This window comes from Ascidiella aspersa, chromosome 3, assembly GCF_963924565.1.
Source record: "Ascidiella aspersa chromosome 3, kaAscAspe10.2, whole genome shotgun sequence".
Lineage (NCBI taxonomy): Eukaryota > Metazoa > Chordata > Ascidiacea > Phlebobranchia > Ascidiidae > Ascidiella > Ascidiella aspersa.
In genome coordinates this window covers 36401034-36428737 of record NC_139449.1, presented here as the reverse complement: position 1 = coordinate 36428737, position 27704 = coordinate 36401034, and the positions used below count along the sequence as shown (strand labels likewise).

The 27704-nt window shown below is 37.1% G+C and overlaps 3 protein-coding genes across 5 annotated transcripts in view; 1 reads left to right on the top strand and 2 right to left on the bottom strand.

Annotated features, from left to right (window-relative positions):
• Positions 1–556: 556 nt before the first annotated feature.
• On the top strand, positions 557–3854 carry LOC146162768 (E3 ubiquitin-protein ligase MARCHF6-like). The gene has a single exon (XM_083384214.1). It carries the CDS (start codon positions 610–612, stop codon positions 3160–3162), a length of 2553 nt encoding a protein of 850 aa, XP_083240340.1. The 5' UTR covers positions 557–609; the 3' UTR covers positions 3163–3854.
• Positions 3855–4895: 1041 nt separating this feature from the next.
• Positions 4896–11420, bottom strand: LOC146162767 (uncharacterized). Its single transcript, XM_083385299.1, has 7 exons — positions 11155–11420; positions 10111–10362; positions 9197–9268; positions 8260–8443; positions 6710–6796; positions 5637–5798; positions 4896–5045 (listed from the first exon to the last, which is right to left on the bottom strand). The coding sequence occupies exons 1-7, from the start codon at positions 11418–11420 to the stop codon at positions 4896–4898; spliced, it is 1173 nt and encodes a 390-aa protein (XP_083241425.1).
• A 3498-nt stretch (positions 11421–14918) lies between these two features.
• Positions 14919–27704, bottom strand: part of LOC146162766 (zinc finger homeobox protein 4-like) — a 69221-nt gene continuing 56435 nt past the window's right edge. Inside the window, exons 20-33 of one of the 3 annotated variants that reach the window (XM_083383815.1) lie at positions 27362–27501; positions 27129–27168; positions 24045–26864; positions 23339–23535; positions 21810–22037; positions 21278–21434; positions 20307–20711; positions 19758–19918; positions 18764–18974; positions 17858–18130; positions 17294–17400; positions 16942–17025; positions 16080–16134; positions 14919–15866 (exon numbers count right to left, since the gene is read on the bottom strand). In XM_083383815.1, the coding sequence (XP_083239941.1) occupies positions 16087–16134; positions 16942–17025; positions 17294–17400; positions 17858–18130; positions 18764–18974; positions 19758–19918; positions 20307–20711; positions 21278–21434; positions 21810–22037; positions 23339–23535; positions 24045–26864; positions 27129–27168; positions 27362–27501 (4871 nt within the window). In that variant the 3' untranslated portion in view covers positions 14919–15866; positions 16080–16086. The remainder of the gene's footprint in view (positions 15867–16079; positions 16135–16941; positions 17026–17293; positions 17401–17857; positions 18131–18763; positions 18975–19757; positions 19919–20306; positions 20712–21277; positions 21435–21809; positions 22038–23338; positions 23536–24044; positions 26865–27128; positions 27169–27361; positions 27502–27704) is intronic. The other 2 variants (XM_083383817.1, XM_083383816.1) reach the window with 2 other exon arrangements.

Here is a 27704-nt window from a genome sequence, read left to right as displayed (position 1 = left end):
ATTCTTTCAGGTCTACGGGAGCTGTTTTCGTAGGTTTATTGTTATTTCTAACATATATATTTTATTTTTTTATATTTTTTTCTAGCAATCTCTTTAATTCAGTGACCCCAGTACATTGATTGTAAATATAATTAAACAAAATCATAAAAGTAGTAGTTTGTTGAAACTCGCCTAATATAGTAAATATCACATTTTTTTATTTTTTTTATAGTAAATATCACATTTTTGTCATAGTCATTTAAAATCTACAAAGTTCAATAATGGTTGTTAATTTAACCTTAAATATTTTATTACGAATAACTCATTATCCTAACCTGGCTGTATTTTGTAACTTGCAGACACCAAAGATTCATCTAAAAAATTGTTGCCTAAATTCTACATTATATAGTCCCACATGTGAATTTATTATATATTTGTATGAAACAACTACAGATGCCACTTACCTGGCGGAATGCTTATTTTGTATTTTAGGTTTTTAACCAGTTACTTGCTAATTTTAGTTTTAAGCTGTGCGCTTTTTAAGCTATTTTTTAAACTTTCAATTTACAGATGTGAATCATACTTTGTAGTCTCATTGTTTAATTAATCTATGATACTTCAGTGAGCAAAATGTCAGATGATGAGGGTGATATATGTCGGGTGTGCCGGACCAACGGAACCACGGAACGACCCCTTTTTCACCCCTGCATTTGCATCGGCAGCATCAAGCACGTTCACCAGGACTGCCTAACACAATGGCTGCGGCACAGCAAGAAGGAATACTGTGAGCTTTGCAAGCATAAGTATAGCTTCAAGCCAATCTACAGCCCTGACATGCCGACCAGACTCCCGATTAAAGACCTTTTTAAGGGCTTAACTCGCAGCATTTGGTCTGCACTTAAGTGTTGGATGCACTACACTTTCGTAGCCCTGGCATGGCTAGGCATTGTTCCCCTCACTGCTTGCAGAATATTCAATTGTATATTCGCCGGCAGCTTGAAGAGCCTTCTGTCTTTTCCGTTCGACATGATTTCAACCAAGCACTTAGGGAAGCACATCCTGACCGGTTTTGCGATCGTTCTTTGTTGTCTCGCCACTCTCCTTGGACTTATCTGGCTCCGGATGCAGCTCCTCAACGGTGAGATGCCTGAATGGATCCGAATCCGACCGGAAGTGAATCCCGCTGCTCCAGAGGAGGGATTGGATGAGGATGCAAATGAAGAGGAAGTGGAGGCGAATGTGGATGACAACAACAATGAAGAACAAGCGGAGGAACCTGTTGTTGCCGTGCAGCCCATTCCTCCTGTGAACAACAACTGGAACGGATTAAACTGGGAAAGAGGCGGAGATGAACCGACTTGGGAGCGTATACTCGGACTTGACGGATCCTTGATGTTTCTGGAGCATGTCTTTTGGATTATGGCTTTAAATACTTTGTTTATTTTGTTGTTTGCCTTCTGTCCTTTCCATCTTGGACAGATCCTTGTTATTGCGCTTGGGTTTCAAGACCTGGTTGCAGCTTCCATGATTGAAGGTGTCATATTGACTCTATGTGGGTATGTCATCATTGCTTTTGGCTGCTTGCTGGCTTATCTTTGCTTCAATAGGACAAAGTACCAAAACGCGACTCGCATTTGCGCCTTATGTTACCTTCTACTTAGGGTTTGCATTCGTTTGGTTGTGGACATTGGCTTGTTGCCTTTACTCAGTGGAATCTGGCTGGATATTTGCTCATTGAAACTCTTCAATTCAACACTTACAGAAAGAAAAGAAAGCTATCTAAGTGGTTCTGGATCGTCGATTGGATTTCACTGGCTGAGTGGGGTTATTTTTATCTTTTACATCGCCTACTTTCTTGTGCTGCTCAAAGATGTTTTGCGACCAGGAGCTTTGTGGTTTCTGTACCATATCTTCAGCCCTGATTACAACCCAGTCCACGCCATGATACGTGAATCAACATACAGCCATGCTTACAAATGTGTGATGACTGTGGTTGCGTTTGGCACTGTTATAATAGTGGTAGCCTTGCTGCCTGTAATGTTTCTAAACATGGTTATCCCAGGGTTTCTTCCCTACAAAAATGGCACACAGTTTGCCTCACCTATTGGTGATTTTCCGCTTCAGTTATTAGCAACCCAGCTAATTTTGCCTGTCGTTTTGGAACAGGGCTTTTGGAAGAATCACATACAGAAGGCTGTGAAGAATTGGTGCAAAATATTTGGCGGCTTATTGGGAATACGTTCTTATTTGCTTGTCAAAGACGGGATAGTTGATCTACTAATACACAGGTTGAACCCCAACAATGCAATGCTTCAGGTACCTTATGTAAAGCCGCGATTTTTTGCAGCTAGACTCGCTGTATTGCTTGCTTTTATGAGCGCAACGCTGGTACTCATATTTTCCTGCATTATAACGGTGCCGGTCGCACTAGGGCGACTCTACTTTCGCTTGTGCTGTGGACCAGAAGGACCAATGCCACTTCTTACCCATGATGAGCAGCCAGTTCATGAATTGTACACTTTTGCTCTTGGTTTGTGGACTATTTACTCAGCGATTCGTCTTGCAGGAGTAGTTTCGAAACACGCTCCCTTTGGATTGCCAGTGATTAGCAGAATTTTAAAGCAGTTTTGCATTGTTTCTCTCAAGAGTTTTATAGTTGGCATCTTTATAGTGGTAATTATTCCACTTCAGCTTGGTGTTCTGTTCGATTTGACGATTGTGGTTCCTTTAAGAGTCCCATTGCACCAAACCCCAGTTATCTTTCTCTGGCAAAACTGGGCTCTGGGTATGCTCTTGCAAAAGTTACTTCTTGCTTGCATTTTCCTGGGTCCTCACAACTGGCTTCGGGATAATATTGAAAATGCTTTCGAGCAAGGCTTTCTGGTATTGGACATTAGGAAATTTGTCGCAGGAACACTTATGCTTGTTGTGAAGTTCTTTCTGGTATGTTTGGCTTTACCTTATGTGATAGGACACAGCACAGCTCTGTTGTTCACCACTAGTCTTGCGACAAAGTACTTTCTACATTGGCGGCTTTATCCATGTTTGATATTCGGAACAGCCTTTTTTACGCTCTGTTGGTACGAGTTGAAACAGTTTAGGAGGTTGTGCGATCATATTAAAAATGAACGCTATCTTATCGGTAAACGTCTTATCGATTATGACCCTCCTAAAGTAAAGTAAATTATCTTGTGTTTTGGTAACCAAAAGCTTTGTTTAGCATAAAAATTCTGTAAAAAATATATTGGACTTCAAATCTATTGCATTTTTTCGCTAGGAAAGCCTTAATTATGTTGAAAATATTTAAATGCCTTCATTTACAAATTTGTTGTCACAATTGTTTGCATTTCGTATTTATTGTTTTTTCGAGGATTGTCCTCAATTTTGAGTTGTTATTGCAAATGCGTGCAATCTTGCTTTTAACGTTTGTTTTAATGCTTTTGGTTGCAAGCTGTGTTCTCTGAGATTTAATTTCAATTGTGTGTGTTTAAGTTATTTTCCACTTGCTTTGTACAGAAACATGAGCAGATGATACATTGAAAAAATTCAAGCATGTTAATGTAAAAAAAAAACTTTCTTTGTTCGTTAGTATCTGTTATGTTTATGTCTTAATATGCCCCAAAAACTAGCAGCTAGAATAAGTAAAAACGTGATTATAATTTAAATATTCTTTTGTTTGTGTTTTTGTTGTTGTCCTGTAAATGATTGTGGATTTTAGTTACAAATGCCACTTTTGATGCAAGTTGAAAATGTCAACCTACCATTTGTACTTGTTTCCCTGCATTTGCGTAACCTCTCTTCACCAGCAAATTATTCTTTCTCTTGAAAGTTTGCCTATCGGAAAGATACCGTATACTTTAAGACATGCTTAATACAACCTAATGTATTGTAAAATATTTCTACTGTTTTATGTGTTTTTATTGTCAGTTGTAAAGTAAAGGTGTTTGTTAAAGTTTTATTCAGGATAAAAAGGGTTTAGATGCTAATTAAGTGCAAACATTTAACATAAACACACATTAACCAAATCTAGCATGATATTATGGGAAACTATGTGAATTAAGTCCAATGCATGTTAATTGTTTTCTCTTGTTTTGAAACAAAATTGTATTAAACAATAGGATTAGCCACAAAATTAAATGAAACAAAACAAAATGATTTCTTGTCAAGATATTTATACACATTAAACTACAGATGCTTTTTGGTTATGTTTTATGCTATTTTTATTTAAGAGACTTAAGTTAGGTCAAGTTATTTAAAAAATGTGACTTAAGTCAAATTATCTCATTTCATGAAAACGACTTAACGGTTTGGTATTTTTTAATTTTATGGCAATATCCGTAATATTTAATACTAGGAACTACGAACTACTTGTGCCCTTAGGGCTTAATTTAAGGCATGTTTACATCAAAAAATATTTTACCTAATTTTAAAGCTGGTTAAGCCGTTTTTTGTGCTTGTTGTATTTGCTTAACTTAATATATATTTTTTACCAAATCGTCGTTTTTTGCTATATTCCGTTAACTAAGGAAATCTCGGAGAGTTTTCAACAATATTTAGGCAAGGCCTTGACGCATTTAGCTGGATTGAGAAGGAATCTGAAGCAATTCAATTAAAGACGGATTTTGACTAATTTTAAAAGTTTTGAAAAGTCGTGATAGTTTCTGGTTAAAATTTGTATATTTAAAGAAAAAAAGTTTTTACATTATGCGATACTTTTTAGAAAAAAATAGCTTATCGTAAAAAGTTTATCAGTTATTTTTTGACAGAAACATTTATTTCTGTCATTCTTTCCTTCCATTTTTACCATCTTAATAGGAATTAATAGAATTGTATTTCTGTTTTAATACAATTCCTCTTAAAAGTCTTTATTCTTTTGTTAAACAGATAGGCGAAGTTGTCTAATAGATGTAAATGCGTTAGTTTTTGCTGTTCATTTCTTTTTCTCGGCTGGGCAAGTTTTCTTTGCTTGATTTGCTTTTCCGTAAGATGTCGCTGCTGAGCGTTTCTTCTACCCTCGTTAATTTGCCCCTCGCTGAAGTAAGCGAGGTCTGCATTCGGTGTGACAACTAAAAATAAAAAGTACAGATGTAAGCTAAATTGGCCAACTTCAAATACTGGAACACGATTAATATATTTTTAAGAAAAGCCTTTATAGTTTGAACAGATTTTAAAATATGTGACAAAAGACACTTAAATAAGTCATGTGGCAGAAAAAAATAAACACTGTAGGTAAAGAAATTTCACAAAGGATGTAGACAGAAAGTGGTATTTGACAAAATAACACAGCAATGTAACAAACTAAACAGTCCATAAATGCTTTTTAAAACAGCATGTAGTTGTTTACGCATATACTAACGTGTTTTAGTTTTTCTAAAATTTTACAACAACATGTAAAAAATAAGGCAACCAATATTACGCTGCTGGCAAGTTTGGCTGATTTCGGAGTAGTTTTTTTTTCAAATAGACATTATTTCAAACAAATATTAAAACTAAAAAAATAAAGAAATAGACGACAACGATTAATTCATATTACCAATCTTTGAATTGAAGATAAAAAAAAAACTTGCCAATATAAAATAACATGCAACCAAAAATAACGAACTTCTAAACGCATAAAAATATTCTAAGAAACAAAAGAGCACTGTTACGTCACTGACGTTCTTCAGTTCTCCTCCAATGTACTTCTCCTCAATCCCTTTGTTCTTTTCCTCTCTCCTTAATCTGGATGAGAGCAACTCTTTCTCCTCTGTGAGCACTTTGACACGCTTGAGTGACTCTGCAAGTTTCTCCACCATTGTCTTCCTCTGTTTCGTCATAATCTGTACAAAAGGGCGGCAAAATAGAGCTGTGAGATTGGGAGTTATGTTACAGGAGTATGTTGATACTTTTATCAACTTTAAAATGAATTACGCAGCTTTTGTTTTCTACAGGAATCCAAAATTGCTTACTCATTATTACCTAAGCCAGTGGTTCTCAACCTTTTATGGCTTACGGCACCCCTTAAAAATAATAAATAGATTTTCGGCCCCACGTCTGGAATTTTCGTTGAGTATTTTACTGAAATGTCGCTATAAATGGAACCGGGACAACGCGATCAACCTAAAACTTGTAAGAAAATGTCATTTGATAACGGTCTCTAATCGTACACACATAGCTTTATCAAGAAGCTTACCAATTGAACAAAAATCAGATTCTTAAAAATTCTCAAATACCTATTGGCACCCTTGCATTAGAAATGGTACCCCAGGGCGCCGAGGCACCCCGATTGGGAACCACTGACTTAATAATTTCCACCGGGAGTCTCAGATGAGCTTACCGAAATAAGTTGATCAATTTAAAATTTTCTCGCAAGCAAGCCAAGACTAGAAAACCAACTAGCATGTGGTGAGGTTCGATCTCACGCATTTGGCCATACCGCAGGGTTTCCTTAAGCATGCGCATTAGCAAATTTCGAAACTGATAAGAACGCCAACTGTAATTTGTAAAGTACTATTTTTCAACCATATATTGTGGGTGGATGCATTATTGGATTGCTAAATATCCACCATATTTTAGTTAAGAAAATGGGTTAAAAATAAGCTGTAAAGTCGGACCCTGAATCGGGACTCGACAAAATGACACATTTGTCCGGAGTCGCACTAAGTTTATTTTTATCCACAGCCTCACCTTTAAGTCCCTAAACAAGAAAATCTACCATGTATACATCAAATAGCAGTGTTGTGTTCCATACCTCAACAGTTGCCCGCAACATCGTGTTTTCTCTCTCAAGAGCTCTTGCATTTTCCTTTTCTCGTTGCTTTTCAGGACTCACTAGATCCTAAACGTACTTGCTATCAATAAAGCGCTTTGTTTTTATATCTAGTATTATTAATTATAAAGAGGGTTCTTCCGACAAATATTTTTTCTGTGCCGACGTTTCGATAACCTATCCAGGTAATCTTCATCAGGGCATATAAACTTGTAACCTTGCAGAGGTATATATACAGTTAATAAAATAGAGGTTAGTTAATATGCCCTGATGAATATTGCGTGGATAGGTTATCGAAACGTCGGTACAGAATAAATATTTGTCGGAAGAATCCTCTTTATAATTAATATAATGCCTGGCAACAACAGTATATTCATCTAGCATTATGTCAAAGACTAGTACTTCTTAGTTTTTATTTATTTATTATTTTGCCGCTAATGATATTAGCCTACACCTTTTAGAGAAGTGTTCCTCAACTTATGGGTCGCTACATAAATTTGGGTGGCCGTTTTATTTAATTGCGCCGCTGACTACATTGGTTTGCTTCAGTGGTTGTCAACCTTTTTTTCACTGCGTACCACCTCGAGCTTCAATGATCTTGTTGCGTACCAACAAAATGTCGAAAAACTCAACTTTACTCAAAATGTATACAGGATTAGTAACAGGGGTGGATTAGCTATAATTAGTTAGCCCGGAAATTTCAAAACAAATGCGGTCCACTATTCTCAGAAAAGTTTCTCTTTTATAACTTGCAAGATACTGGTTGTCAAGTTTTGTGATTCTTTGTTGATTTGCTATGATGTCATAATATAAATTTGCATAGATGTCCTAGAAAGATAATAGTTCCTATCGTTAAAGAAGCATAACATATTTAACTATACAATCATTACGATGAATTATTACACATTACTCATATTATTTACATTTGAATATTTAAAAATTCTGTTGTCTTAATTCTGTTTTGTTTATTTTAAGTTTACAAAATGTTCAATAAAGTTATTTTGGCCGCCAGGCGCTGTTATATGTTTTTGTGTCGCTGTAAAAAAAGGTTGGGAAACATTGCTAAAAAAACGACCTAAAATAGTTTAGATTGTCTATTAAGGCCCGTTTACACTACAGCTGCAAAGGGCGTGAAATTATTTTCACTACAGCTGCAGTGAGCTGCGCTGGGCGTAAAAATCGCGACAAAACGTAATGTTTTTCTATAGCAGCTCGGGGCAGTTTAGCAAAGCGTGAAACGCTCGCCACAATAGAATTTAAATGCAAATTACGCTTTTCTCAGCTCAGTGCAGCTGTAGTGTAAACGGGCAGCCTTAAGAATTACATTATTAAAACTGTTTGCTAAAAATAGGTGTTAGTTTTGTAGGGGTTTGATAATAAGGACCGGACTTAGTGGCCAATTCCAGTTATTCACAGATAAAATCTGAGGCAAATTTGAACGAGGTCTAGTCATATAACTGTATTTAAGAAAAAAGATTATGAAAATACATTGTTGTATTTCTTTTTTGTACATTAACTTACACGCAACCTACCTCAACTGTAGCTAACAGCGCTTTATTTTCTTGGTGCAAACTTCGAAATATTTCTTTCTTGGGGTTCGATGACGCCACCACGCGGTGTTTTTCTTTTTTATCTTTTTCCGCTAGGTGGTGTCCTTTCGACTCCGTCTTTTCCAACGGTTTCGAGTAAAACGAATCGTTCGCGCTTGAAAGTTGTCTGTAAAGACGATATATATTTACACAAATGAAGCTTAAGACACCACGTTACTTTTAGTGCTGATAGCAAAACAGAGAACATCACGGCACATTTATGTCCTGATTAAAATATTTTTCTAGACCAGTGGTTCTCAACCTTTTTTTTTTCGTGGCCCCATTTACGTTGCAAAAAAAATCTGTGGCCCAATAAATTTTTATGAAGGAAAAAAAAAACGTAAAATAGGGTTAGAACAAAACACAGCAGAACATATATTTCAAAACAGATTATTTGCATTAGTAAGATACTTGCGGCTGAACAATAAATTTACATTCCTTTTTAATTTCTCCCCAAGCCATTATTCCAGTAAAATTAAATATAGTGACCTAAATAAAACCAAATCTAACTTTTTTAAATTGGTCTGTGGCCCACCTAAAATGTTCTTATGGCCCACCAGTGAGGCATGGCCCACTGGTTAAGAACCGCTGGTCTAGAAAGACAATAGTGAAATATACTGAAAGTAAGCCCTTCTGTTTTTTTTACAAAAAATGACCAGAAAAACTTATTTTCAAGATATATTTAATATGCCTGGTAGCAACAGCATATTCATTAAAACATTAAAAATGGTGTGGGTCCAAATCTTTTTATAGATTTAGGAATCACTTTCATCATTTCAGATTATAGGTTAAAAAAATAAATTTAGACGAAAAATGCCAAAATCGAGGATCAACTATACATTTTAAGGTAACTTAAAACAATTTAAAAATCGAAGCATACTTGGCGTTTGCGCTTGGCGTTATAGCTTCAGGGGTAACAGTTGTGTGATTTTGGCGTCTGATGAGCTTCGATCTGAAAAAAGGATAAACTTATTTAAATCAAATATGCAAATTAGGGCTACACGTGTGAAAAAGTTTATAATAACATAAGACCAATCGATTACTGGTTGTCCGAAAACGGTCCCCAAAATTTCTCCAGCGGTTTCCCAAATTTTGGACTTGCAACTTTTTGGTATTTAAATGAAACACTTGTGGTCTCTTAAAACTACTTAGCGGTCACCCAAACCAAACCTTAAAAAAAAACTGGTCCTACATACGTTTTTGTGGGTTGAATTGTAACACTATGTATGTAATATAAATTTTAAATGGTTGTATTTGTCTTTCGGTCGTTAAACAAACAAACTGTTGATAGGTCGAGTTTTACGCGATGCATTTATATAATAAAAGTGTTAAATACCTAATATAGGCCTCCCCTTAAAAATTACGCGTGTTTTTAATAACTTAAAGTTGAATTAAACAGGGAGCCGAACCGGAACTTTAGGAACCGGTTTTGGGCCAATTTTTCACGAACCGTAACCGAACCTGAATCGTTTTATGTAAGATTTTAAGGAGCCGAACCGGAACTGAACCGAATATTTTAAAATAAGTTGAATCTTAACCAAACCTGAACCAGTAAAAAAAAAATAGGTTTACTTTAGCATGACGTCACAACTTGTATTTTACAAAGTCATAAAGTTTTGTGAAAATGAAACAGAACTTTATAAACCAATTTTGAAAATAAATTTAGTCGAACCGGAGCTGAACCGAAACTTATAAATTTCTTCGAACCGAAACTGAACCGGATTCCGAAAAAAATGTGAACCTGAACCGGAAAAGTGAAACGGTTCGACTCCCTGGTTACAACTGCTAGCTTACCGTGTTTCTGTGAGTTGTTCATCCATTCTGTCGCTCTCATTATTCAGCATCTCAATTCGACGTTGAATATCAGCAGCCTTGTATTTTACCCCAGCAGCAGCTTGCACCTCATCCTGGTGTTTCTCTGCCTGCATTTCCACCAGAGACTTTGTCTCCAGTGCGGCCCTCACGTACTCCAGTGTCCTGCATATGCTCTTATGTGTTTCCACTTCGCGCTCAAATCGGTCGTTTTCTGAAGCTGACTCTACAGGTCTACAGAGTTTTGGCAGATTTTCAAAAAAACTACTAATTCGTCTGGTCCAGGGTTCACTACACTTTATTGACAGAGGGCTGGATAAATGTAAGGCCTGGCGATCGCCCATAGGCGTAGCCAGGAAATTTATAAATATTTTATTCTTAATTATTTGTTTTTTTAAGCATTTATCAGCAGTACTCCACAACAGTCGACCACTGGCATGCCACACCTTCAATTGTTATTCACTGTTTCGTCACAAACGATGTAGTTATTATTACGTTTGCTATACAATAATGTATAGTTTTACTACTTTTAGACAGATTTTGCTCTTTGAATGTTTTTTAAGTATTGCGGTAACACTCAGTCAGTTGCTGCTCGAAACGGTTTGCTAACATTGTTATTTGTGTTCGTTACGGCAGTTAACACAATGACAAAAGCTAAACAAAAAATTCCAACTTTTTGCCCCCCTCCCCCCCCCAAAAAAAATATTCGGCTGGCAACGCCACTGCCATCGCGGACCGGTTAACTTTTACTACAGTGATTCCAAAACTTTTTCAGTGCGACGTAAATTTGAGTTATGTGACATTTCGCGATTCAAGACACAGAAAAAGGCAAAATGTTCATTTTCGACGTTTAAACACATAAAAGGGATTCGAATTTTGCCTAAACAAGGGCAGTTTGGCCTAATTTAACAGACACTTTGAAGAGTTTATAGCCTTTATTCTAATTAAATCCCTTAAAACGGACAAAAACATAGACAAATACACAGAAAAATACGTTTTTAGTTAAGTTATGTTTACTAAACTTACTTTGCTTGCTCCGATATCCAATAGCACAATTTCTGCACGCTATATCCGACAGCAACTGACAAGATGAACCAACTCGCAAACTGGTTGTCGGTGAAATTTCGAACCCAGGCGGCAAATCCCAGTAAAGCTATGAATGAAAACTTGACGATAACCAGCAGATAGTTTGCGATTGATTTTGGCAAAAAACGAATCAAACCAACCAAGCCATGCAAAAATTGCAGCATATAGACATGGTAGGCAAAAGTTAGCGGTTTCGGCAAGAACATACTCCTTTAGACATTCAAATATCCTTGATTCTCTTCTGTTTTTTTCGGCATTTTAGCAGCAGTTAGTAAACCACTACCTTTTCGCTGTTGACATTCTTAAAAAGTGCTTTTTTATGGTAAAAAATCTTTATTACAGTCTGATCGTAAAAAGTGGGCTGATTAAATGAAGTGTTACATCACAATGCTAATAGTTACGTACTCAAAAGCTTGAACTGCTGAAACTAAATTATACAATTAACAAAGTTTATGAATAAATAAACTTGACTGTGTTTAAAAATGTACAGAATTGTAAATCCAAAAAAAGCTCGCCAATATCTGTTGCTGCACACTTTTTTGTTGTCTACAAAAATTAGTTTTAGATTTGTTAGAATGCTTGCATATCTGCTTAATTACATTTTTACATTAACTTAACTTATTCTCCAATAAATCTTAACCCTGTTAGTAGATTTCCTAAAACACGTACATTATAATGCAGAATTGTTTATAACACAAAGTAACAACATCATAAACTTGAAAGAGTGACTGACTAAGGTGAAACCTAAAGCTAAAACAATTTATCAAGTGACCACAGGCGGCGTTCGCTAATTGATTAGTTTAAGTCAGTGGTTCTCAAACTTTTTTGAGCGCGACCCAAATCTGAGTTTAATGAACATCTCACGACCCAAGCCTCAAACATCAAGAATTGTATTTTTTTGACGTGCATGAAATAGAAAAAGACACAGAAATCCAAATGTAGTAGCCTACACATTGTGAAACAATGATTTATTACAAAAAATGAATGATTCTAACTTTTAACAATACTACCTGCAAATAAAGACCTAGTTGAAAGGAACAAATCCATATCTCGCATCGAAAAAAACGAACCGGTAGCTCGAGCTGGAAAGGATGTGTTTCTGCTCAGGACCTTCAATTGCGAATAAATACAGAATTCTGAGGGATATGAGTGTAATACGAAGCCTTGGCAATTTTTTTTTTCAAACGAAAAACTTTTTTGCTTCCAATTGCACAAAATGCTGGATTTAACCAGTTTAAGGCGGTTCTAACCGGTTTGTGACAAAAAATCCGGTAAATTCCCCGTGAAAATTGAATTTCATAGATATTGTCAAAAATTGAAAAAACGTCAAGGCTATATATAGCCTTGCCAAATTTTCAATTTCGACCTAAAAACTGTTTTGCTTCCAATTGCACAAAATACTGGATTTAACCAGTTTAAGGCGGTTCTAACCGGTTTGCTACAAAAAATCCGGTAAATTCCCCACGAAAATTGAATTTTATAGATATTGTCAAAAATCTATAAAACGTCAAGGCTATATATAGCCTTGCCAAATTTTCAATTTCGACCTAAAAACTGTTTTGCTTCCAATTGCACAAAATACTGGATTTAACCAGTTTAAGGCGGTTCTAACCGGTTTGCTACAAAAAATCCGATAAATTCCCCATGAAAATTGAATTTTATAGATATTGTCAAAAATTGAAAAAAAGTCAAGGCCTTGCCAAATTTTCAATTTCGACCGAAAAACTTTTTTGCTTTCAATTGCACAAAATACTGGATTTAACCAGTTTAAGGCGGTTCTAACCGGTTTGCTACAAAAAATCCGGTAAATTCCCCACGAAAATTGAATTTTATAGATATTGTCAAAAATCTATAAAACGTCAAGGCTATAGCCTTGCCAAATTTTCAATTTCGACCTAAAAACTTTTTTGCTTTCAATTGCACAAAATGCTGGATTTAACCAGTTTAAGGCGGTTCTAACCGGTTTGTGACAAAAAATCCGGTAAATTCCCCGTGAAAATTGAATTTCATAGATATTGTCAAAAATTGAAAAAACGTCAAGGCTATATATAGCCTTGCCAAATTTTCAATTTCGACCTAAAAACTGTTTTGCTTCCAATTGCACAAAATACTGGATTTAACCAGTTTAAGGCGGTTCTAACCGGTTTGCTACAAAAAATCCGATAAATTCCCCATGAAAATTGAATTTTATAGATATTGTCAAAAATTGAAAAAAAGTCAAGGCCTTGCCAAATTTTCAATTTCGACCGAAAAACTTTTTTGCTTCCAATTGCACAAAATGCTGGATTTAACCAGTTTAAGGCGGTTCTAACCGGTTTGTGACAAAAAATCCGGTAAATTCCCCGTGAAAATTGAATTTCATAGATATTGTCAAAAATTGAAAAAACGTCAAGGCTATATATAGCCTTGCCAAATTTTCAATTTCGACCTAAAAACTGTTTTGCTTCCAATTGCACAAAATACTGGATTTAACCAGTTTAAGGCGGTTCTAACCGGTTTGCTACAAAAAATCCGATAAATTCCCCATGAAAATTGAAGTTTATAGATATTGTCAAAAATTGAAAAAAAGTCAAGGCCTTGCCAAATTTTCAATTTCGACCTAAAAACTGTTTTGCTTCCAATTGCACAAAATACTGGATTCAACCAGTTTAAGGCGGTTCTAACCGGTTTGCTACAAAAAATCCGGTAAATTCCCCACGAAAATTGAATTTTATAGATATTGTCAAAAATCTATAAAACGTCAAGGCTATATATAGCCTTGCCAAATTTTCAATTTCGACCTAATAACTGTTTTGCTTCCAATTGCACATAATACTGGATTTAACCAGTTTAAGGCGGTTCTAACCGGTTTGCAACAAAAAATCCGGTAAATTCCCTACGAAAATTGAATTTTATTGAAATCATCAAAAATTGAAAAAACGTCAAGGCTATATATAGCCTTGCCAAATTTTCAATTTCGACCTAATAACTGTTTTGCTTCCAATTGCACAAAATACTGGATTTAACCAGTTTAAGGCGGTTCTAACCGGTTTGCTACAAAAAATCCGATAAATTCCCCATGAAAATTGAATTTTATAGATATTGTCAAAAATTGAAAAAACGTCAAGGCCTTGCCAAATTTTCAATTTCGACCGAAAAACTTTTTTGCTTCCAATTGCACAAAATACTGGATTTAACCAGTTTAAGGCGGTTCTAACCGGTTTGTGACAAAAAAATCCGGTAAATTACCCCATGAAAATATAATTTTGTAGAAATTATCAAAGATTGAAAAAACGTCAAGGACCGAAAAACTTTTTTGCTTCCAATTGCACAAAATGCTGGATTTAACCCGGTTCTAACTCTGCAATGTTGAGAAGTAAAAACTGTACAGAATTGAAAGCTTAAATAGATTATAACTAAAACATTTAACAATAATTTTTTTCAAGTTTCCCAAAGAGAATCTAATGACTTGTAGTTTCTAACGTTGGTTTCTTGAGATATAATTTCGAATAACGTTGACAAATTATGATTTAAAGTTCGGCTGATTTTAACAGACAAAAAATAACTGAATTAGAAGAAAACTACTGCATTTAAAGGTAAATTTTACAATAGCACAAAATAGTTTCCAAAAAAGAATTTAATATCTTGTGGTTTAAATGCTCGGCTGCTTTTAACACAAATGCTTTATCTGTGTTGATTTTATTATTAGCGAGTAAAACGTGATTACTCAGCAATATAAATCGTGCACAAAACAACAGGGAATCATCAAAGACACTTGATTATGACTCTACAATACATGATTATGACGCACCTATCGTGACGTAATATGTGTGACGTGTTAGCCAACAACGTAAGGCACTTCTGTGATGTAACAAAATAGGCAATTGTACAGGAAAAGAGCACTACTACTGCGATGACGAAACTGACACTACTTGTGGATGATGACGTCAATAAACATAAAATACGATTTACTAGCGATCATGGTGACGTCACAAGGCATCGCGTGTGGACGGAACACTTTCAATTGTGACGTCACTGCTTTTTGTACCAATGACGTGGCAAAAAGGTGAACAATATTCGTTAAACGTGAGATGACAAGAAATAATCATTATTACTGCAAAAAAGTGTGAAAATAAAATTTGTACAAAGTGAAAACATTATTCGGCACAAAAAACTGCATTTTTAGGGATTTTATTGCATTATGTCGATTCGGGATGAACAATAATGACGTAACAATGCAGGTTGTTGACGTAAGGTGATCGGAATGATTGGTCTAGAAATAAATTGATGACGATCAACGTTGAATGACGTCACTTGCGTATTGCGTGACGTCATAAGAAAAATGTGGCAGCGACGAGCTCGTGAAAACAAAGGATGACGTAATAATGATGATAATAATAATACAGTGGGTGTAATAGATGACGTCATAAAGAAAGCTAATACTAGCAGAAAATATAACAATGCGTATGTGTGTGACGTAATAACTGTGTTAGTGATGTCATAAAAGCTAAAAAGATATCAAAAAAATTCGAGGCTAGCTAAATGTTCGTAATGGGTGAAATGTAATAAGCGTGGGCACAAAAAAATGGTAAAATAACAAAGAAATAATACAACTAGTCTTCAGTGGAACTTGGAACATTCTTGGTGTGAAGAAAATGCTCACGGAACAATTTCTGCAAAAATAAATCGCATTAAATTTTATTTCTAATTATTATATTTTATTATAACTAAAAAAATTTAATGAAACTTTAACTAAAAAGGCATATTAAGCAAATATCAAGATTCGACATTTTATTTTTTATTATTTTTTTCACTTTTTAATTTCTGTCAATTTATTGATGTTTACTATTTACGTTTTCTCCATCCAGTTTATATAAAGTGTTTACCTGAAGGTCACTTTTCACTGAGGTCTGCAGCGGACGACTGGGAAAGTTGAAGCATCTGTGGAAAGAAATGTTAAGATTAACAGTGAGTTTGCTTAAGCGCAATTCGATGTAAGTGCTTTATGGCCTATTTAATTGTGTAATCATTCTATGACTTGCGGTCAAAGGTCACTGAGCACATGGTGCCTCGACATTGTAGTTGTCCTTACTGCAGTTGGTGTTAATACCTTGTAGCGGTAGGAGCTCATTTTGTGGGTTACTTGTAAGTGTTTGGCGATAATTTTTACCTTAATAAATTGCTGTACACTTATAAAGACTTACTATCGGGTCGGATCCATAAGTTTTCAAGAAAGACCCACTTAGCTTGGTGCATATAATTAACTCTTTGCACGTATGAATTTTCACAAAAAAGTAAAAAAATGTAATAATAACCAAAAATCTGCCGGCGTAATTGTAAGCCGTTGTGAGCGAGATTTCAAATCCTATAGGCTATAGGCCCGTTCATTTAATAAAGACCAATCAATTGACATGAAATCACCTACAATAGGGCCAAACTATGCGGCCCGCGGCAAACTATATTTTGGTAAAATTATTGTAAGCTGAACGATTATTTTCAAGTTTACTATTGTATTTTTTAAATTATTTATATTTTCTGCGTTGAACAACATAATTAATCAAGTAAATTAAGTTACAAAATTTTATGAGACAATTTTTACTCAATTTCGTTAACAGTAGTTTAAAGCCGCATTATCGAAAAACACTGATTTTTTAACGATTAAAAATAATATTTTTAGGAGATATTTTCATTCGTTCGCATTAAGAACAAACGTGATACACCGAGCAGTGCACAGGCAGCGTTTTTTACCTGATATACAGACTTCTGGAAGGCGTGCTGCATTTGCTGCAAGTTTACGTTCCTGTCGGCTTCGTTTTGATTCGAGCCTCCTTCCTGCGCAATTATGACGTCATAATTAGCAAGGTGACGCAAATACAAGGCGGCGTCTTTTAAATTGTCAGAATAAAAAGGTAAGGGGTAACTAAGGCACAAATACCAGGACTTTAAGCGGTTTGAGACTTTCCAGAAGAGCAGTAAAATTTGGGTTAACGTGGGCTACTTTTTTTTTGGGGGGGGGGGGGTGTATGAGAGTTTAATTGAAATCTTGGTGTATATTTAAAAAAATAATGAATATTTCCAAAGAACAGGTGCAAGTGAATACCTGCTGTTGTTTTGCGAGCATTTGCTGAACAGCTTGCTGATATTGTTCGATCAAATCTGCTCGGTTCAAAGTAAGACGAGCACCTTCAACTGGGGAATCCCCTTCATCTGTGAACAAATACAATATTTTACATATTGAGTTTTTAGCAAAACTATGTTTAGCGGTTTTTAAATAATTTTTTTTGGGGGGTGAGTAGCTTTTAGATACTCGTTATTTCGTAATGCTGAAATAGTTGGTTTACTAAGTTTTTAAAAGATAAATGTTTAAAAACGATTAAAACGCCATCTGTGTGATACGATTAAGTCATCATGATGAACTGAAGTAACAACATTTCCGGGTAAATTACGATGACATGTTTGATTCGTCGCATCGCATTCCTAATTTAATGCTGACTTAAACTTCAGCCAAACAATGATTTTCTGATTCAATATTAGAAATGAGTTACTTAAAACTGAAACTTTTATTCAATTTTACGAAATACATGGGTATTTTTTGTCTTACAAACACAAATTCTGATATATAACTTTTAATTTACAAGAAAACACTTAACAATCGGTCGCTTACCTTTCGGTGTTTTGTTTTTCGGTGTATTTCCGTCGCTGGCGGCGCTGTCGAGCCTTCTCTCGCTCGCACTTCCGCTTTCCGGGTGAAAGTTCCCACGCTCGTTGACGCGACCTAGTGTCAGCGTGACGTGCCCGCTCAGCTGCGTGTCATTGGCCGAGAAGGGGGCGGGGCCGCTTTCGGGCCTTCCCATTGGCGGAGAGAGCTGTCCAGAATGGTTGGAAGCGTCTGAGCTATCGTATGATGACGTGGGACTGTTTTGTGAAGCGTTGGATCCTGTTAAAATTAAGTAAAGTTTTGTTAAGTTGCTGTTATCGCTATAAAACACAGTATGAAAGATGCACACACATATGTGTGTTAACAACTGTGATCTAGACCTTCTGAAGCTGCTTTTTGATCAACGATTACGGCTTACGTATGATTAGTACACCAGGGGTTATGGCAGACTAAGTTTTCTTTCTCCTTTTTTTAGAAAATAAAAATAGATTTAAAATCCACTTCGAAAAATTAGTGCGCTAAATATAAAAAAATAATAGATTTCTCGAGTTCTGCGTCTTAATTGTAATCATTGTACATCAATCTGATGATAATAATGCAAATTTCAGCGACATTGGTACCGATTGGTTATATTATCCTGTTTGAAAAAATAGTGTTTTATAACTCTAATTTTGTTTCTGTATGCCACAAAATCTAAATCTCATCGTGGATCTAGCAAATACTTTACTTAGCTTAGTCGATAAAGTTGAATAACGTTTAATTTTTCAAGTTCTAGGCAAATAAAAACACAAAAAAAAATGCAAAACGAGGGTTTGAATAAAAAATAAAATCGTTCACCACATATAAACAAATTCTTTTTCAGTGACATTATTCCCACGTCATCATTTATGACGTCACACGCAAAAAGCCTACCCGAGGTGTCGTAGTCCATGTGCTTGAGTAGGCGTTGAAGATGGGGGCGTGAAAAAGTGTGTTCGCGCGCCTGCTGCTGCGTTGCGAAGTGCGTCGCAGGAAAACACAGGTCGCACATTTTCACGGTGAACTCGTCCAAGCCTGAGGTTTCGGGAAGATTTCGACTCAACTTGTATTTCTTGTCTTTGGCACGAGAGTTTTGGAACCAGACCTTTTGGAACCAGAAAAAAATGGTTTAATTAGGAGAAAAATATTGTTGTGGATTTTAAAGCGCGATCAAATCCGCTTGGAAAAACTTTGAAGAAAAAAACGGACAAAATATTTGGTTTTGTTCATAAACTTCTGCTAGCAGTTGCGCCAACCTACTTTTTAAAACAGGTGATAAAAGCATCAATTCAATTTACCCGGGATTGAAGAATATGGAAATTTTTGAACTTATGGAAATTAGAGAATGTAAAAACGACAAAAGTCACCAGATTAAAAAAATATATGAATTCATAAAAGTGTGTTGCAATTCGAGGAATTAAAATTACATTAACGATATGGGCTCAACTCATGACGTTCATGACCTGGACAGAAAGGCGGTTCGATTTGGGGAAAAAATTGGTGGAAAGTTTGGTGAAGTTAATGTATGTCACTTGCATGAAAAAAAATATAAATAAATGGAAGCAAGTTTGAAATAGTTTCACTCGTAAACCTAATGGGGCAGCAGTCTACAATCAGGCGCAATTAAAATAAATGCATAAAAAATGAATAAACTAAACCTTCGTTATGAATATCCAGGCAATTTAATTAACGTTAAAATATTTCTTTTTGTTATTGAGTCAGAATTAAAAAAATACCCGGAAAGATTTTTTTCTGCCCGAAAAAACAACAAAAAAAGTAAATGATTACAATTTTTCAATTTTCAAATTTTTTTCAATTTCCAATAAAAAATTTGGTAAAAATCTATTTGTTTGATTAGTTAAAAACAGCTTATTATTACTCAACTCACCTGGACTACTCGTTTGGCCAAACCGAGTTCAGATCCGATAATTTCGCACTCGTTTAAACTCGGAGTTTTGCAGGTTTTGAAGCAACTCTTGAGGGCGCGAACTTGGCTGCTACTCATCTGAGTTCTGTAGCGCTTTGATGGTGTACTCGATAAACTACCTTCTGTGGAATAAAACAAGTGTTACTAAACAAATTATACCTAAAGTGGGCAAAATGCGGCTCTAATATGTACCTTATACTTTTAGTTATTTTGCGTTTACTATGGTTTACAATCTAGACCATTGAACAGAAATCTTTTCCAGAATTTTATGTCAATTCGTTAAAAATATTACAAAATTCGTATTACAATCCAATATGGAAGATGTTACATAAAAGGTAGACAAAAGATAAAAAAATTATAGAAAAATCAAACCAAACAAAGTTTTTAAAATACGAACCTATGAACTCTGTCCACTTTCAAATATACATTTTTCTATTAAATTTTCGCATTAACAAATTGACAAAAATATAAAACTAAACGTATTTGAAAAAGTATTTTTAAAAAACGAACCTGCAAACATGGGTAAATCCCCCACAGCGCTACTAGTCGCCGGTCCAGATTGCGTCATCACAAATGACGTCACTTCACCGACGTTGGAGTGGCTGAAGTTCGGTGCGTTTGTGACGAAAGCGTTGTTCGACTGTTGCGTCACAATTCCCGACGAATAAGCCGCACTTTCCAGCTTGGGGGAAGCACCGCTGCTCTGGGAATTCCCCGGACTCGAAACTCGGTTGGTCGGAGCAAGAGCGCCGCTAGTGGTGGCGGGCCTGAAGGCGCCGGGGAAGTCCCGGTTGTACAACGAGGCCAACTTGGACTGGATGTCGGCCGTCACCCCGTACATTGGGCTCACCTGATTGGACGACGACGTCACGTGATGGCTGATGACGTTGTTGTTGTTGACGTCATTCGAAGATTCTGGAAAGTGAAAAAACGGTATTATTTTTGTGTAAAAGTTTTATGACAAACTTGCATATTTTTGGGATAAAACTGTGCATTATATTCGTTTCATTTTTATATTCATATGTTTTCCTTGTTTTTTATTAAAATGTTTTCACGTTGTGGAACTTTAGAAGTAAATTTGTACTTAACATAATACCGTGAAATTTAAGCTGTTTGGGCGACTGAAAAATGGTTTATTAAATACAATGATTTTGTGTAATGTGCTTATGTTATAGGAGCAAAAAGTTAGCTGTTTGTCATTTATATTTGTACATATTTATAAAAATATTTTTCGTCTTGTAACATTTTGCAGTGCTCGCTAAAGTAAAGCTTAAAAAACTCAAGTATTTCGAACCCTAAGACTTGAACCTTTAGTAATCTATTTATTTAAAAAAATGTATAAAAGACGAAGATTATCCTTGTATAATTTAAGCACTGCAATGCGCCACAAACTTAGGTTCGTCATGGTATTACAGTTAAAATAAGACACTTTGAAAAACAAAGCAAAGTAGAGGCCGAAGTTAGAATTGTCCTCAACAAACCTTGTCCAAAAAGGGGGTTCCCCGTTGTAACGACTGGTCGCTGGGTGGAGCTGTTGGGCGACATTTCCTGCTTTATTGGGAAATAATCGACTCTCTTGTCTTGCTTTATGACGTCAGAGTTTGTGAGGGTGGAAATGGGCGACTCGTTGGGTTTGAACTGAAAGAAAAATATGAAAGTTTGAAAAAAAATGTTGAAAGATTTAAACAGAAACTCTACTGCGCAACGAGCATAGTTCTCGAAAACTGCTGTGTTTGAGTTATGAGGTCATAAAAGTCTATTGAAAAACAAGCGAAATCATATCAAAATATAAGGCCTTAAATACTCAAATTGGTGTAAAACTGCATATTCAATTTATCACTAATGTCAAAAAAGAAACAGTTAAAGTTTTGATTTAGAAAAATATTTAGAAAAAATGGTATTTTCCTAAACAAAAATTGTTAATTATGTGAGCAGACTGGTCGAAAATTACAAAACATGAGTCGTATAATTTAACTTAAAGTAGTACATTTTTCCACAATTCCCGAAACCTACCCTCTTCTCGGGCGGGGGTGCATCCCCTCCCGGTGAAACCCCACCAGGTAGAGTCCCCTCCTGCCCGTGCTTTAGTTGCATGTGAGAGTCGAGTTCGACCTTACTACGACAAGCCATTCTACACAGGTGGCAGAATTTGTACTGCGAGATCTGGCCGGTTGCACATCGGGCGACAGAAGAACGGAACTGGCCTTTGCGCTCGCGAGCTCGTGTATTCTGGAACCAAACCTGGAACAAAATCAAAAACGGCCGGTTAGAAATATGCTATCTTTCCAGTTTAGTCAAGTATTTCACTTTAGTCTGTAACCAGACCTAAAACAATATGAAAATACTGTTGCTTGCCAGGCATTATATTAATTATAAAGAGGGTTCTTCCGACAATTATTATTTCTGTGCCGACGTTTCGATAACCTATCCAGGTAATCTTCATCAGGGCAAATTAACTAACCTCGTTTTTCTTCACTGTATATATACCTCTGCAAGGTTACAAGTTTATATGCCCTGATGAAGATTACCTGGATAGGTTATCGAAACGTCGGCACAGAAATAATAATTGTCGGAAGAAACCTCTTTATAACTAATAAAACAATATGGCGTCTGCTTAGTGAAGTTGAAATATTCTATCTTTCTAGTTTTGACAATGATTTCACCTGATCTGTATTAGCTATGTTGAATCTTTTTAGATTGTCAAGTATTTCACTTGGTCTGTAACCAGACATAAAACAAGATGGCGTCTCTTTGCTATGTTAAAATAATTATATCTTTCTAGTTTTGTCAATTTTTATAATTATTTCACGGTCTGGAACCAGACCTGATACAAAAGGGACCGGTAAGTTATCCTGAAATTGTGTTTTTACACCGTCTTTGCCAAAATAAAATACGCTATGCCTGCGAAATTTAGGTTAGTTGTTTTAGATTAGTCTCTATGACATCATTTTGTGAAGTCATTTTAGAAAAAATTTCATTGTTTGCCAAAGTTTAATATTTTAATGTAATTTTGAATTTTTTCAGTTACAGAAAGTTTTTAAAAAAATCTGCATTTTTTTTAAGAAAATAAATCTTACTTGCCAAACTTAATTGCTTTCTAAGTACATACCTATAATTCATATAATCTTTTACGCTTTAAACATTTCTACGAAGAACCAAGGAATTACAACGTTCAAATCAGCTGTTATAGAACTTTTCGAATTTAAACTTGGGTAAAAAAGGAACACAGGGGAATTGCAGAAAAAACGAGCATTAATGCAAACGATTCAGCTATTGTTTGTTTGCAGTCGTTCGTTTGATATTTAAAAATAAAACAAAAAAACAGTATTAAACCAAAACACTTGGAATGCCAGGTTTGAAATTAGAGTTATGAGAGAGACTATGGTGAGAATGAAGCAATGAGAATTTCCATTAAAAACAAATTTAAGTGCAAAAATTTTGGATAAAATTAATAGCAAACTTTTTTAGAATAAAACCCTACATTTCCTAACGAAAAACTTAGTTATTTGTGTAAAACTTTTGCAATAAAACGTCCAACTCACGTCTTCTCCACGTACCTGTACCACTCTCTTCTTGAGGCCAACAACCTCCGAGATCTGTTCAATAATCTTCCGACTGGGACTCGAATCCACGAGGTACTGCTTGTAGAGGAACTCCAATTGTTCCGGTGTTATGGTGGTTCGCAGTCGCTTGGGATCTTTGTGACTCGACATCGGAGAATCTTTGTCGTCAAATGTGTCTTTAGATAAAAGTTCGTGTTAGAAAATTATGAAAAGTGGGTATAGTCCAGTTGAATTAGTTACATCTTAAAGATTTAAGGCGAGCAATAATAAATCGGCTTGTTATTCAGTCACGTAAAATTGGTTCAGCACTTATAAAATTATTTAGATTTATCTGAAAATCTTGTTTATGCTTGGCCCATTTGTAATTAATTGGGTTTAAGGGCGAAGACAAACTCGTGGATATGTTTTTCCAAATCAAGTTTGCCCAAATCTGGCCTCAGCTATCGAAATAACTTCAAAGAAAAAAAAAAAAAAAAAAAAAAAAAAAAACTGTTACTGTAAACAAATCAACCTTGCTTAACGTAAAATTCTTCTTACTTTAAAAAATCTACTAAAATAATTGTTTGCACCCTTAATCGAGCTACGTACCTGTTAACAAGTTTAACAGAAATAAGAAAAGCAGCTTACTGTGATAAAAACCAACATGGTCTTATGAAAATCAATTTAACGTAAAAACTCCACTTACTCTTTGGCTTGAAAGCTGCTGGCGAGTCCTGGAGGGGGCTGGTTGAAGAAGATGAATAAGGAGGGGAGATGCTCCCTTTCCTCTTGGGAGCCGAGAAGCTGGAGTTAAGCAGCTCAAGAGGGAGCTTAGCATCTGCATTATTCCAGCTCTTCTTCTGCTCCGAGAAAGAAGAGGAGGGAGCATCCGGAGCGATCTTCTCCTCCGAAACTCCACCAGCGAGTCCCTGCATGTACATCATCCCATACTGCTCGAACATCGACGTCATCGCGGTCACGTGACGCTGGTGGTGCTGCTTCCACGCGTCCGATGACGTCAGGATGACGTCACAGTACTGGCACGGAAACGACTGCTGCTGATGAGGAGGAGATTTGCTCTCTTCGCTCGCATCCGATCGTCTTCCGATTGTCTTGCTCACTTCGCTCAAAGCGCGACGAGCAAGGTCCTCCACGCCGTCATTAAGGGCGACTGTCTGCGCCTTGACAACCGTGGCTGGAGCCTCTATAAGAGCAGGAAGAAGATCGCTACTCCTGGATGACTTCACATCCGTGTCCGGATGTTGGTGTTGCTGCTGTTGCTCCAAATTCTTCCGCGCTTTCTGCCGCGCGTTCTGGAACCAAACGACGATGACTCGTGTGCTGAGGTTGAGAGCTTGCGACATCTTGTCCAAATCATCGTCCTTGGGGTAAGCGTTCCTGTCGAAGAAATCCTGGAGGACCTGGAGCTGGTAGTCGGTGAAGCGCGTCCTCGGAGTACGACGACAAGCTCCTCCGGAAGTCATCAGACCATTGCCGTCTATCCCGGAGGAGTAGGTGTTGTTGTCATAGTAATAGGAGTCGTTCTTGCTGCTGGAATCGAATCCCTGGAGGTTGGGGAAGCTGTAGATGGATGCGGCTGATGGAGGAGCCTTTGGGAGCTTGGAGGAAAGGATCTCGTGATCTTCCTTCCTCTTCTCGGAGGATACAGGGATCATGGTTTGTTCGGGAGTAGAGATTTGCTGTTGGGAGATCGAAGGTCCGGAGTTTGCAAATCTTCTGATGATGTCCTCTCTGGATGCGAGTAAAGATGTGTTATGGGAAGGGATGCTCGGGACCTCCGGTTTCTGAATTAATGAAGAGCTGGAGGCGAAGATAGACTCGCTCCGTTTCTCAGGAGTCGGTTCAATCACTTTCTCCGGGATGGAAACCGGAGTCGGGATCTCTGCGAAGATCTGCTCTTCCTTGGGAGCGGAGGTTGGAGTTTTGTAGGCGTCCTCCAAGCTCGTGATGGGAGGAATGTTGAAGTTGTACGGGGAGTCCTTGGATCTCTGTCGCTCCTTGAAAAGAGTGTTCCGGAACCAATGTTTTATCACTTTTGGAGGAAGACAAGTCCTGGATGCCATCTGATCTATCTGATCCTCACTCGGGGAGTTGTTGATGTCGAAGTTTGCTCGGAGGATCTTCAGCTGGTCATCCGTGATCCGAGTCCGAGGTCTCTTTGGAGGAAGATCAAGAACGGGAGCTTGGGTCTGATGTTGTGGAGCGGATGCTGTCATCTTCATCTGATCTTTCTTGGAAAAGGACTCGAATCCTTGGGCTTGAGGGGCGAAGAAGTTGGGCGGAGGAGCTGCGGAAGAAGAAGACGTGTCCGGATGACCCATGAGACCTGCGAAGTTGATCTGCTGCTGGAGTTGTTGTGATGCGGCGGCGTTGGCAAGGAATTGAAACGGGGAGAGTCCGAGGGATTGAGCTTGAACTTGAAGAAGCGCCGAGTAGAGATTAAGAGGTTGCGAGAAGACATTTGATGAGGAGGATGCTTCTCCAACGAACATCGGGTTCATCCTCTCAACGAAGTTGCCCTGTTCGCCATTGTTACCGCCTCCCTGCGAGTTCAGGAGCGCCTTTAAAAGAAGCTGTTGCTGCATCTCCATCGATTTCTGCTGCGGATCGGGGACAAAGCCGTTTATCCGGGTCGGCAGGGTCGGAGGTTGGGAGGGCGCTGTTTCGACGTCATCGCCACGCGTCGGACCCTCGCGCTCCGGATTGGGCTGCTCGCTTTGGTCTTTTATTTTGTCCCAGAATTGGTCGGAATAAGCGCTAGCCACTTTCTGGATCTTTTTGCTTGGAACGCAAACGTTGTGGGAAACTTCCTCATGAGCTTTTAGGATCCAGAGTCCAGTGAACTCCTTGCCGCAAAACTGACAGGAAACAACCTCGTCTAATTTCGACTTCTCAACAATTTCTGTCGGTTTATTTTCGCCGCTTTTTTCCACAACTAAAGCTTCAGGAACCGGGTCCTGTGCTGCAGGATGAACCTCAACCTGGTCCGCTGCGGGCGGATCGTTATCCTTAATTTCCTCAGGCTTACTTTCGCTATCGTAAAGCGGCGATTTCTTGCCGATCTGACGAAACGACTTTGCCTTGGTTCGATTCTCCGGACTTCGGTTCTCAACGTAGTGAAGAGCTTGCTCCAAACCGTAGTTGGTGAGGAGATCAACGCAAGCTCGGCTCCTGGAACTCTCCACCACCGGGCAGGATCGGATCCGAGTCCTCTTCACCTTGGGACGCTGCTCCTCCTGTTTATCGGCGTTGGCGCCCTCTAGCGGCACTGCATTTTGCCCAAAAACAGCCGCTAGGTTGGGACAGGAGCGCGAGTAGGCGTCGGAGGTTGTGGCGGGTGTTAGAGGGGCGTTAGATGTTGGAAGGTCTTCGTTCTTCTGGGAGGAGGACAGCATCACTGGTGGGCTTGGGACCTCAGAGGAATTTAGGTTGGTTTTGTCTTGGTCAGGTTCTTTTTGAATGTAGTTATCGTCGTCTTTTGTTGTAGTTGTAGTATCCATTGCTTCTGTGACAAATAAATAATTGTACAAAGCTGTCTTAAAGCAAGGTAACTAGCCAACAATTGTATCCAACAAAGTGATTTTGTTTTAAACATTTAGCAAGGAAAAAACAAGCTTTTTATTGTCATTGATTGACAAATTTACGCCACTTAATAGCATTTTTGCATGCTTTGGTCCAATTTAGTTTCGTATGTTTAGATGTAAAGCTATTTAGTACTGCCTATTTACTCAAAAGATGTTACACAGTCACTTAATGTCTACCAACTGACCTTGAGTTTCTTCATCTTTTGAAGACGATCGTTCGCTTTCCTGTGATTTGTAATTAAAGGAAAAACTGTTAACCGGTGGTAAGCATTCACACACAACTTAAAGCCGTATAGATTAACATTATTATAAAACAGTTTTGCTCAAACTTTTTCAGCAATTACCACAAAAAGAAAAGTGGCCTAAAATGATTAACAACCAGTTTATTCCCTTGAGATTAAAGAAACGTCATAATTACCTTTTCCACATCAGTGGAATCCATAACGTTGCTGTCGTTCTGTAGTTTTTCATCAGTGGCTGTGTCTATAGATTTTATCACGGATTCAGGTAAAGTTTTGCTTTTGTTGTTGCTGCTGTCTTCCGTTTGTAAAGGATTAACTGAAATTAGTTGGATTTGGTTATGAAACCCTAAATTAAATAAAGCAAAAAAAGTGCTTTAATCATTACACTTTTAGGTTATAAAGATGATATTTATACTAAATTTGCTATAGTTTCATTAGGTTTTTGTTACGTTAAAAATGCTATTAACTGGTTGTAAAACTAGCAAATTATACCAACAAAACAGAAAACAAAACGTTACT